This window comes from Canis lupus, chromosome 23, assembly GCF_048164855.1.
Source record: "Canis lupus baileyi chromosome 23, mCanLup2.hap1, whole genome shotgun sequence".
NCBI classification, from domain to species: Eukaryota; Metazoa; Chordata; class Mammalia; order Carnivora; family Canidae; genus Canis; species Canis lupus.
The window spans coordinates 38,038,819-38,052,073 of NC_132860.1; the positions used below are offsets into that span (position 1 = coordinate 38,038,819).

Here is a 13,255-nt window from a genome sequence, read left to right on the forward strand (position 1 = left end):
AGAGAATAAACCCTTACTTTTTGAGGAAGCATAAATCATGACTCTGAAGCATAGAGCTATTAAGGCAGGACAGCAGAGGAAGTTTGTAAAACCAAACTGTTAGAAAGAGAGAGGGAATTGGGGCCTAAAGATGATTAAGCAGTGAAGCAAAGGCAAAGGCAGAGCAGAAATGAGAGGCAGGCGTGAGACAAGCAAAACCATCCAGCAGAAGCCTTGAAGTTTTTATCATGGTACCAAGCACACAAGAGGTTCACAATGTGAATTTGTAGAAATGAACTCAGCTCAAAGTCAGCAGCTAACATCAGGTGCAGATGACAGGGAGCTACTGATCGCAAGGTGGTGGGGGGAGGGGATGTCAGTGCTGAAATGAAGGCCCAAAGTGTGTCAGGGCTTGATTTCACAGAATCGCAGTGCTCACTGTAACTCAAGTGGGAAATAACTGAAGAAAAGACTCAGGTGAGACCAGTGACTTGACAGCACACCGTGCAGGGATGCAGTGGCGTTCTGGCATCTTGCTGAGGACTCTCAACCCAACTCTCCAGGCTAGCCAGTGAGTTCTTAGTTCAATACAAGAGGGATAAGGCCAAGCACAGCAGCCAGAAGATGATGGGAGAATAGAAACCTAGAGCTGGCTCAGAAGAATAAATAAGATTGTCTACCCAAAGGGCAGGACAGCCCCAGGATGAGAGTGAGGTAAGAGTAAATGGAGAGAAGTGAGTTTAGCAGGGCTCCTTCCTGAACAACCACTCCCATGGCTATTGAGAAAGAAGGAGAAAAGAGAGTCAGAGTGGCCCTAGAGAATGAAGAAAACCACCTGCTCAGACTTCCTGCTCCAGTGGCCTTGCCTCAGGCATCAAATGTGAAGTCACTATTGGCTGAAACCACTGTGCCCACTTAGACTCCACATGTCCTCTTAGTGATGTCACAGAGTCAAGAACTTAGAAAATGCCTGGAAAGGTGCTGGCGTTACACCATACAGCAGAGGAAGCAGAGGTTGCGGAAGGAGAGCAATGTGCCCCAAGGACACGGAGCCCGGCCCAAGAATACAGTGACTCCAGTTGTAGGCTACATGTTTCTATGGCTTCCTTTCCTTCCCTCTGCACTCCAGTTGTTATTTCTGCAGAGACTTAGTCTCAGGAAGAGACTGAACTTCTATGGAGGCCATGTTCCCTCTCATTACCCTACTCATTGTTCCAGAAAGGAATTGTGGCAGATGAGGCAGATGTATATAAAATACATCTTGATCACATAGATGTGACAAAGAGTGGGGGAAAGGACGGGAAGGGGAAGAGCAGGGAACAAGAATGGAAATTTATAATGGAGCCAGAATTAAGGCTAATAGAAAAACACATCATTGGAATCTGGTAGGCTCAAACTTCTATCAAGTCTTCTAGCAGTCAATGTGAAAAAAAGCAGCTGGTCACTAAGAGAACTCAGTCCACACTATAAAAACAACCAATAGCTCAGGATTAGAAAGCAATTTATCTTGACTGCCATCTTAAGACACCACTGAGTGACATGGGGAACCTTACAGCACATGCCAGGCTCAGTTTCTTAGACCATTTTATATTATCTCCTTATAAATAAAGCATTCACATGATCAGAAGACCTGAACCAAGTGCTGCTGGTCAGGGCTGTCCACGGAACACACATCTTCTGCCACCTTGTTCCTTTCTCCTCTTACTCACCAAGAACAAAGGATAAGCAGAACCACTGCACTTTCTCCTCCCTGCTCCTTGGAAACTCAGGTCCCTAGCTCTGAGTACCTCTATCTCACATCATAAAACTAGACATGAACTCAATCTCTGTCTTACTAAACTCTATCAAGCAATGTACATCATGACTACTATGTAACCTCCTCCTGTGCACAAGTATCTGATCTCTCACAGCCAACTGGGAGATCCCTCAGGAATACCATCTTGACCATCACTCTATCCCCCTGCAATGTCGTGTAGAGCAGCTGGGCCACAGATGGTGAACAACTAAAAAGGTGAAGGCCACTGAACCAGCGCCAAGGAAGATGGAAGCAGATAGGCAACCATGAGCTTTCCTTTAAAAATCCATGTTATCTGCCAAACAACAACAAGGCATATTATATAGTTTTTTTTTTAAAGTCTTTGTTTCTTAGCTCAGAAAGCAAAAGAGAGGAAGAAACAACACATTCAGAGCACACAGCTGTACACTAAAATACAGAAATACACAGTACTCACCAGGTTAGCATGTGGCTGGGAGAGAGGAAAATGAGATGAGGTTGGGACACGTGGTTAGCTACTTGGTTAGTCTGCTTACTTTGAAAAAATGAAACAAGAGTCTTAGACCTCAAAGTCTGTCTGTGAAAATATAGCTACTTCTTAAACTCTGGGTTTACTTCTCTTGAGGAATACAGCAACGTTTGGCATGCCTGCCTATTATTTGGCAACCATCATTACAGCAACCATCTTATCTTCTATTGATTTTTGCAACATCCCTGGGAGGTATGTACCTTTCTCCTCATTTGACTCATAAGAAAACCAAGCCTTGGGAAGGTTGAGGAATCTGCTGGATGTTACAAAATGAGTTCAGGAAGAGCTGGGGATTTGAGCCAGGTGTGTCTGACCATGACCCCAAAGAACACATAACAATGGCAAGGCTATTCTGCCTCTGATTTCTCACAGTAACAAAGCAATGGTTTATGGGACGCCTGGGTGGCTCAGTGGTTGAGCATCTGCCTTCAGCTCAGGGCATGATCCCAGGGTCCTGGGATCGAGTCCTGCACAGGCTTCCCGTTGGTAGCCTGGTTCTCCCTCTGCCTATGTCTCTGCCTCTGTGTCTCTCATGAATGAATGAATAAATGAATGAATGAATGAATAAATACTTATTTTAAAAAAAAAAAGCAGTGGTTTATAGCAAGACGACTGAGGTCCAAGTGATTCTTCCTTCCCAGTCACTCTCACATCTGTCACTTCCTTTCCAGGTGTATTGTTACCTCCTGTATTTCTGTTGACTATTAACTTCACATCTGACCTACTGATTCTGAAGTTCCACCCCTCTAATCCATTCAGCATTCCACCAGTAAGCTGGGATGATCTCAAATACAACTTTGATCATGTTGCTCTTTTCCTCGTTACCTTTCCCTGGATTCCCCAAGGTCTGTGGGATGAAGTTGGAACTTGTCAGGAAGGAACTGGAGATCCTTCATCATCTACCCAGTATATTTTCTTCCTTTCTGTTGACGCTTCATGCTAAACAAAGCTGTCTATCTACTCATTACAGCCAAAACTCTCTTGACTGGTTGTTATCTCCACTCAGCCTATCCCCCAGCCCAGCCTTCACGTATTTTGCTGTGCTCTCAGCCCTTGCTCTCATCTCCAAGCCCAGTCCAAATCTCACTGCCTGGTGATGCTGCTCTGGTATCAACCCAGGTGGAAGTGGGTCTCCTTGTCTCGAATCTTATAGCACATTTCATTGGTTCTTTGGATTAGAAACTTGCTCTCTGTCTGGCACTATTTATCATGTGATCAGATATTCACATACGGATGCATAATTTTTCCTAAAAGAGTAGTCTCTTTATAGCCAGATACTATGTCTTTGTTTCTTGGAATCCCTCTTGGAGGCAGTAGACTGTGTCCTGAATATAAAAGACATTCAGTACACTCCACAAGATGCACTTTTTAAACTGTAGCAAGCCAAATTCCACACCCTGTGCTTGTAATAGCTCCCTCAGGCACCCTTCAAAAACTACCTGCCAGAAGGAACACTTAGACAGAATATGTTTACTTTGTTAAAAGAATTATTCAAGTATTACATTATGATGTTGGCATTAGGGTTAAAAGTATCTGCATTTTAACATAACTCTTTGAAGACTTAACTATAAAGAAATAATAATGTTAGGTACTGTTGCAAGGACACTGGGGAGAGAGGTGAGGCTTTAAATTACACTACATAGGCAGCCATACACTCCATCTGTGTCTGTGTCCAGCCATAAAGTGCTCCTAAGTACATGAAAGCAACTTTTAAAAGCTTTGGACCTAAACAGGCCTTTCTCACTTAAATAGTTAAAAATAAAAGCAGACCTCTTATACCTTTTGAGGTATTTTGCAGCTTAAATATTAACAGTGCTGAATCAGAAGTAAACTCTGCAAGTGATTTTTTTCACGTGTTGTTGTTGTGACCTCTCTCTTTGGATGGTGAGGTCCTTGTAAGTTAATGCTGTATCACATCCCCAGCACCCAGCACCATGCTGGCATATGTTACACTCAGTGAAGCTCAAACACATGAATAAACAAAAGAAATGGCTCAGGAATAAAGGGAGGGAGTAAGTTAGAAAATATGCTAGGCGAAGCCTTTCAAGTCAGTATTTTTTTAAGTAAAACATTACTTCTCTGGTGCCACCACACTGCACGCTATAGATTTCTCTAACGTGTATAGTCTCAGCCAAGTGTAAGACACTCTGATGTCACAGTGAAACTATTTCCACCACAAGTGATGTGGGCAAATCCAAGAGTCTATGAGATTAAAAAAGATTGTTTTAAAGACCTCAATATAAGGGATTCTGTGGGGCAGGCCTCTAAGAAATGAAATGGTCACATCACTGGATACGCAACGTATCCAAGAACAAAGATCAAATGTACTGTCCATAGATGGGCATCTCTACCTTGCTTTTGTGAGCCAGCTAGGTGCCTCACATCGATCTTATTATTGAAGGGTTAGAGGTAAATAGCTAATCCATCTGTAAGACAGAGATAGGGAGGGAGGGGGGAGAAAGAGAGAGAGAGATTGAGAGAGAATAAACAAAAGCCTTCCAGGAAAAAGAACGTTAGAAAAACTAATACTATTTCAGAACTAAAGACTTGGTTTTTGTAGGTTTCTTTTTAATTTTAAATGTTTGTTTTCCTTTGATTAAGACAGTATATTATCTCCGGGTATCCTTGGCAAAAGTAAAGTCTCACTTTTTCCCTACAAACATAGGATATACGTTCTACTCATGCTCTAGAAATATAGTTGAATATGAATAGGAGAAAGAAATAACAGTAATGACTGTTAGTCATTAACATTAGTAATATATTTTTAATATATATTTTTTTATTTCAATTAATTAATATATAAAGTATTATTGGGAACCCTGGGTGGCGCAGCAGTTTAGCGCCTGCCTTTGGCCCAGGGCACGATCCTGGAGACCCAGGATCGAATCCCACGTCGGGCTCCCGGTGCATGGAGCCTGCTTCTCCCTCTGCCTGTGTCTCTGCCTCTCTCTGTCTCTCTCTCTGTGTGACTATCATAAATAAATTAAAAAAATTTTTAAAAAAGTATTATTCATTTCAGAGGTAGAAGTCTGTGTAAAGACATGGTTTTGATTGCTTGGTTCCCATTCAGCAGAAGGTTAAGAGGAAGGTCGGTGGGAGAAGTATTACTGAAGCATAGGCAGTCAAGCTTAGAGACTAGCATATTCGTTCATTATGACAACTTAGAACAAAACAATGTTTTAATTCTACCAAAAACAATGAGAAGTGAGGATGCACAACTTCCCTTGTAAGAAGACTCATCACTTTGACATGTCACAGGGAAGTGCTGATGCCATGGAAAGAAATACCACAGGGAAGGCTTTACCTTGTTCTCCTGAATCCATTTTGGACACATTCTCTAGGGATTTTTTTTTTTTAAGATTTTTTATTGATTGATTCATAAGAGACACACAGAGAGAGGCAGAGACATAGGCAGAGGGAGAAGCAGCCTCCCTGCAGGGAGTCCAATGCAGGACTTGATCCCAGGACTCTAGGGATATTTTTGATGAATGGGCATCACAAACCTCTGTAGTAGCCAAGCTCCCTCCTGCCTCTGTGCCTTCCAGTTCTCTATCCTGAATGCCCCTCTCTTGCCGTTGTCCGAAGGTGAGAAAACTCCTCACATTCTCTTCCATCTTTTATAATCACCAGAGCTCATGGTGCTACTGCTCAACTGATTCTCCATTTAAGTCCAGAGGGGGTCAGTCCTGTTCTTGTAGTTTGACTTTTCTCCTTTTCCTCTTCCTACTCACTTCCTGAGCTGCAAACCACTTCATTTAATCATTCATTTATTCATTCGTTTGTTCACTAACCTCATTCACTGTTATTCTTTATTTCATAATTATCTCATCAACTATTTTCAGTCAGTTGGTCAGACTCTCACTCTCCACCTATTCTCCATTTATTTATTCATTCCATGTGATACTTGTTGGGCATTGTTGAAGGTGTTAGGAATAGTGCAGTAAACCAAACAAAATATAGCAATAAACCAAAAGTCCTTTTCTTCATGGATCTGGGGGGAAGGGATAATACATACAGACAGTAAATATAGAACATGATGTCAGGTAGTGAGAAGTGTGCTGAAGGACAATGAGAGACGGTGCTGGCATTCATTCATTCATTCATCCCACAGATACTTATTCCTGATTGCCTACCATGTGTTAGATGGGATATGGTGGTGAATAATCTCTGTCCTCAACTTTGAGAAAGAAATGCAGTGACACTCAGCCCTGGGAATCTGAATGTTTGGAAGTTCCTTGGGCAGTTCTAACCTACAGGTCACAGTTGAGAACTTCTCATCAAGGGATTCTCATATCCTTTATAGATTATCAGATAGCTGTGTCTTACAAACACTTCAAATTTCTTCTAATTTCATCTCTAAAACTCTAGACATTTCTTTTCTCCATTTCCTTGATTAGGTTCTCACCAACTTTCACTTAAACTTCTGTTATAATGTTCTAATTGAGCTGTCTAACCCCATCTTCCACAAAGTTACCAGAATGATGATTCTAAAAAGTAAACTTGATCAAAAAGTCATTTAATGGCTTCTTGTTACTTAAAGGGAAAAGTCTAGCCTTTTGGCCAACATTCAAGGCTCTTCACAATCTGGTTCTAGCCTCTTCCTCCAGCATAACTGCCTACCACTCACACAGTATACCCACCATACTAGACTACTTCCATGTCTCCAACATGCCAGGCCCCAAAGTCATCCCCACTGCCTGTATTCTCCTCTCCCCATGTCTACCTGCCATAATCCTTCACATCTTTCAAGAGCTGCCCTACATATAACTATCTCTAGAAGCTTCCCTGACAATCCCTCCCATTCACCCTGGACACGGTCAGCGCTGCTGGCTGTGTGCTCCCACAGCTTTTTAATTATACTTATCCTACCACATCACAATTTATGGTTATACGTGTCAGCTCCTTTTGCAAACAATAAGTTCCCTAAGGACAGGAACCGTATGTTGTTCATCTGAATTCCTAGCTATCATCTTGTATACGATAGACACTTAATAATTACCAACTGACTTAACAAATGGCTGAACGAAGAATGAATTAGCAACCCTACAGAATGATTTATCCTATTGGGTGCTAGCAAGACATTAAATAAGTGTTCCCAATCAACTGCAAACAAGGACATTTAAATGCTGTATTTCCAATAAATAGCCTGAGTTGCCTAGTTAACCTATGGGTTAATTGTTCCATCCTAACCATTTGAACCTATTTCTCTTTCTTATTTTTCTCCACATCTCACTCTTGCAACTGCCTTTCTTCTGGCCTTTCTGAATGCTTCTGCCATGTCTCAGGCTGGCTTACACCACCCCCTATTTTTTCTCCCGCAAAAGCAGTCACTGACCTTTGACTGATGACATCAATCAGGGCTGGTATGTATAGAGTCAGAGTATGCTACCACCACCTCCTTGGTGTAATGCCAGGGCACTGAGATGCCCACTGCCCCTAACATAGTCCTCTGTGCACCAAACACCTTGCTTCCCTTGGTTGAAGGCACTGGCTTTTCTGTATTTGAAAGATAATTCTTTAATCTTTGGAAACCATCAGAAACTGGAAGTCCTCCCAGCAGAAAGTCTGCACAGTGTGGGAGACAGGCACGTGACAGACCTCTGACTCCTTTCACTGAAATGCCCTCATCTGTACTACACACCAGATGACAAGAACTACTTGGGCTGTGTGTTAGGATGCCACAAACATGCTTAGACTCATCTTTCAATAGGCTGACCATTGAGAAAAGCCAAGAGGCTCAAAATTTCCATCCACACAGGCTGAAGTTATTAAAGGTGAAGTACTCTTTAAGTGGAATGCATGTTAGATCCCTTAAAGGAGAAAGGAGAAGCTACCAGGCAACAGAGGGATGTGGGATGGGGAAGGGCATGGGAAGAGGAACCAGAAGGGGGAAAGAATTGGGAAACTTGGAAAACACTTAAAGAACCATCATGTTTTGAGAGTACTGGCCCAATGTTGACTACAGAGCTAAGACAACATAAGCTACCACAGGGACCAGGCCTCAGAGAGGCAGTCTGAAAGGAAGAGATTAGAGAGGGGCAGAAACTACAGGGCCAGTCCACTTCCAGGTTCCTTCAGACCAAAGAAGCACCAAGAGTGGGACCATTTACGACTCTTCTCAGTAGAGAGGCTACTAGACTCTCGGTGTTGTCCAGAGGGCCCAAGCTAGTTTCACAGACTATGTTATCTCAAGTAACAAGGGAAGGTCTTCTTGTCCAGAGCAGGTCTACCTCTATAGTCAAGAGATGTTATTCCTCCTTTATGGGCAGGGTCCTGTTCTCATGAGAGGAGCTTCTCACATCTTTATTATGTATTCCCATTCCCCACCTTGGTTCAGCCTGGCTCTGTGGATTATTGTGTATATGTGCCCCAATTAAAAAAAAATATGTGCCCCAATTATTTGGGGGCTGAAAATGACATAATGTGCTACAAGGTGTGGTTCATGGACCAGTGCCAGCCTGAGAACTGTTTGTTACTGGTTCACTATGAGGTACGTACAGAAATTGAGAGTATGCATATAGAATCATATATAGCAATTTGCTGAGGCATCCCAGCACATGATCAGGGTTTATATTTTGGATGTCTTTGTTGTTTATTTCATTTTTGTTACATTTTTTAAAAGGTACCAAGCTATGATGACTAGAAATACACATTTTCTAAAAAAACAAAACACTAGTATTTTACTACAGTTTGTGCCAACACTGCCCAGTTAAAATTCAACAACCAGCACTGGAACTGTGACCATTTGCAGTTTTCCCTTTGCCATTCTAAAGAAAACCTGAGTCTACTCCTTTGGTCATCGAACCTCTCTTTGCTTCTTTGTGTGACAGGTGCAAACATAGATGAGTTCTGAAAGAACACAGGTAGCGGACACCGCCTGAGTTCATGCTGCGCATGCATGATGTTTCAATTCTTCCCAGGCAGGACCACACAGAATTGTGTCCAGAGAAAGAAGGAATCTTGCCACAGAGTCTATTAGAAAAAACTCCTGTGGAAATTGCAATATCTAGTCACTGTGGCCTCACAGGACTCCCGGACACCTGACTCCTGGCTAAGAAAATATTGACAGGTACTGAGTCATTCTATTGAAGTTCCATTCCTCTAAAAGGACAAGCCCCAAAATACACTTAACACACCCAGTTCCCAAAGGTTAAAGTATAGGTAAGAAACACTGCAGGAACCGGATATGAGTAGTAGTTTCTGACATAGGAAGAGGGAGTATACAACAGCCCCTTCCACAGTTCCGGATGATTATCACCTGTGTTACATAATGAGTGAAGCATACTAGATACAGCTGACATTTTTATCCTTGCCTTCTCGACCATATCTCATCTATGTTATAATAACATAATTACAAACCCATTGGAAATTGCCAATTTTCTTTGCTCCTGCGAAATGCTAAGTGGTTTCCACATCTCATTTCATTTAATCTCATAATATCCTGGTGAGGCAGCTCTGCTCTGATTTAAGAGATGAAACCAGGAAGACTCATCTAAGGTCACAAAGGAATGTAGAAAATAGTGGAGACATGAATTGTGGAAGCTGTATTAGTAGCATCAAACTGAGAAACAGGGGAGAAATACCCATCAGCCTACATGGTGTCATAAAGAAAATTAGCTGGGCTATGAAGGCAGGGGTGTCTCTATCCCCCAGGCCCTTTGGGATGAAATGAGTTCCTGGGAGGACAGAAAGTCTGACCCAGGTAAAACTGCCAAGTTGGTCTTCTGACACCCCAAAATCTCCTTTCCCCTTCTGTGGGACTTGTACCCACCCCTAGTCAGTGTTCTGGTGTCCCTGTCCCCTATCAAACTGGCTCTTAGGAGGTGTTGTCAGCAACTTGATGATGATTCTAAATGACTGTGTTTTCACTCCTGAAGTTTCTAATATTTCAGGTCTCATCTTTCCCTATGGAAGGAAATCCTTTATCTCATTAGGGAGATTGCTGGTAAATGGGGAGTTACCAAAGGGAAGTGGTAGGGGTATGTTATTACTCTATATGTGAGGGCCCATACTTCCATTTACTAAATGCCTACTATGTGCTATGGACCATGGTAAGAATTCTGTATGTACTAGCTAATTAAGTTCTCAATAATCCTGTTGGCAAATCATTATTATTCCATTTTACAGTTGAGGAACCAAAGGCCCAAGAAGTTAGTCCCTTCTAGTGCAAGGTCACAAAATCAACTAGTGGCTATTTATTGTTTAACTTCCAGCCAACATGGCTTCTACAGATGTAAGAGAAAATTATAAATCATCCCAGAGGGAAAACAGTCCAGTCTACCACCCAGGGAAATGGATAATGGGTATTTTAGTAGAATCAGTATTCCGTTGTCTGTGTGATATAACTTGCCTCATATTTGGTTCTGAAATGCCTATTGATGCCTATATTACAGACTCTCTCCCTCACCTGTAATCTATATTGGAAACAACCCTGATCTCCATGTGCCTCAGGCTTGGAACCTGACTTGGTAATTGTACGATCAGCAAATCTGTCGACTTCAGCCCTATTGGAGACTCTGAATTGAACCATCTTCACCAAGGAGCTATAGATAAAATACAACTGCTTTTTCATCAAAGGGCAACAACTACACCTCCAAGGGATGAACATCTGGGAAGATCCTTAAATACCTAAAAGCAAATCATCAAAACATTTGTAGCAATGTAGCTCCACAATCAGGTACTTCTTAAGAAGGATGCACAATGTACACTTTGGCCAGATGGTAACAGATATGGAAAATACCAAGAATATCAAGACTGAAATATGGAGGACAACCTGCATCCTGAAGAGGCATTTATTAAGCACCTACTGTGTGCCAGGTATTCTACATATGTTATCACTAATTCTCACTACAGCCTTTCCTGGTATATACTATCATTCTTATCTATGATTAAGAAAAGAGACTCAGGTCAAATGACTTGCCCATTATTAAAAGGCTAATAAATGGCATATTTAGGACTTGAATTCATGTCTCGTTTCCATGCCTGAGCTTGTTCTATTACACCAGGTTATTACAATTTGGTCATAATTCACCTCTTCTCTATCTCTCTATTCACTTCTTCTCTGAAGTGACTGTATTTATTTTGAAGTACCTCTTCATTCTACTCTAAGGTGAAATCATTAATACAAATAAAAATCAGCTATTGTTGGTGCTGGAAGAAATCACTACTTAACATTTTAATTTTACTTAATATTCAGACTTATTAGAAATTCTGGAAGCTGGGAAAGAGTATTGCTCAGGCTTTATCCACATCAGGGCCCAGAATTCTCTCATACATACTTCACAGAGCCTGTGAGAAGAGTTTGGTCTTTGTGCTCATAGCACCCCAAGCCATGAATCCCACATGCAGTGACTGTCCTCATGAGCTCTGTCTTACCTTGGGCTTGCTGGGGCTCCATCTTCTGGCTCTTCTACAGCACCAGTTAGCTCTGGGGGAAGGAAAGTATCTTTGTTGACATTATTCACCCAGCTTTCCTTTGCCTCAGTTGCTCTGTCCTTACTCTGTTCAGCTGAAAAGGAAACCGTAAATACAGGAAAGTTATCTCTCACTTCCATGACCTACAACTTTCCTAGCAGCTCTTGTCACTGAAGCTCAGACCTGAACTTCAGGCCTTCCTGGAGTGCCAAGGCAATCACTCAAGAGTCTGAGTCCCCAGAATCAGAATTATATCTGCAAAAGAAGTCAATAGATTCCTGTGATGTTAGCTTATCCCAAGCAGACTCTCCCGAGTATGAGCATACCTTTAAATGGGCAGGTAACTGCAGAGACCACTCCAGCAAGATTCTGACCACCTCTAGGTGAATTTGACCTGAATTGGGGTCAGGACAAAATATGTATGGCCGGGGGATGCTCAGGGCAGCTAGTCCTCATTGGGATAGAGACACTATCACTACCAAGCACTTACTGAACATCAGCAATGTGCCTGACTTAAGTCTGGGCTCTGGGATCAAAAGGGGAACAAATGCTTCTAGTCTGGAATGTTCCACTGCCTCTTCTTCCAGTCTTCTACACACTCAAGTTCTACACATACTCCTCAATATCCAACTCAGATGCCAAGGTCCCCCATAAAACCTCTGGTGCTCCCTCTTCAGGAAATAAATTCTTTTTGCCTCTGCACACCCAGGACTCTTTACCAGCATCTCTCAAGTAATTAGCATTAACTAATTATACTAAGTGTCAGATGCAGTGTTGTTGGCTTTTGTTTTGTTTTGTTTTTATGCATGCATGCATTACCTTGTGAGGAAGGAGCTATTTTCCAAGTTTACGGATTTGGAAATTGAGGACCAAAAAGCTCAGGAAACTTGCCTTGGACCACAGTGCCAGTAAGTGCTTGGAATGCTTATACATGGGTGTTAAGATGAAGCAATACAAGAGCTCCCGGTTTCCAAATAGTCACATTCCAGGGTGGTATTCACCATAGGTCTCTTCACACATAAGCCTAGTTTTGTCAATTGCAAAATAGAATCCACAGTACTGACTTGTACCTCCCAAGACTTCTGAAGGCGTGGATGGTTTTAAAAACCAAGAGGGATACAAGTAATGCATGGCACATACTAAACAACAGGCCCTTCTTTACAAGGAGTATGGCTCTGAGTCAGAAAGAATGAAATCCCAGCTCTACCATTTGCCAGTGATATAACCTGGACAAGTAACTTCACTTCTCTGAACTTGATATGTCCCATATCTAGAATGGGTATAAGAATACCTACCTTAAGAGACTGCTGCTATGGTTAGAAATAATAGAGAGCAAATGCTTATCACATATTAAATGTTCAGGAGGGGACAGTTATTTTCCTTATAGGCTAGAGCTAGACAGGGGCTGTCCTCAGGGGTCAGAGTTTACACTGCCTAGCTCAGAGTCAGGAAGAAGGCACACCATACATATTTAATAAACCAAACATAATTCTAAGAAGCCCTCAAAATACTGTCTTTACAGTCCTTTAAATGATATACTTGGTTGATTAAAGAAGCAG

The 13,255-nt window shown here is 42.0% G+C and overlaps 1 protein-coding gene and 1 long non-coding RNA gene across 17 annotated transcripts in view; one reads left to right on the plus strand and one right to left on the minus strand.

The window, feature by feature from the left end:
• SYTL2 (synaptotagmin like 2) overlaps positions 1-13,255 on the minus strand; it is a 117,038-nt gene that overhangs the window by 37,675 nt on the left and 66,108 nt on the right. For 10 of the 14 annotated variants that reach the window (XM_072794896.1, XM_072794884.1, XM_072794885.1 and 7 more), the window contains one exon: positions 11,658-11,790. In XM_072794896.1, the coding sequence (XP_072650997.1) occupies positions 11,658-11,790 (133 nt within the window). Of the gene's footprint in view, positions 1-482; positions 620-659; positions 786-814; positions 897-2,210; positions 2,253-11,657; positions 11,791-13,255 lie in introns of those variants that run through there. The other 4 variants (XM_072794891.1, XM_072794892.1, XM_072794893.1 and 1 more) reach the window with 4 other exon arrangements.
• Positions 942-11,220, plus strand: LOC140615106 (uncharacterized). Of its 3 annotated transcripts, none has more exons than XR_012015783.1 (4): positions 950-1,060; positions 2,379-2,474; positions 9,203-9,351; positions 10,676-11,220. It is a non-coding gene; the product is annotated as an uncharacterized lncRNA (long non-coding RNA). The 3 variants fall into 3 exon arrangements; XR_012015782.1 differs by having other exon boundaries at positions 983-1,060; positions 2,387-2,474; XR_012015781.1 differs by having other exon boundaries at positions 942-2,474.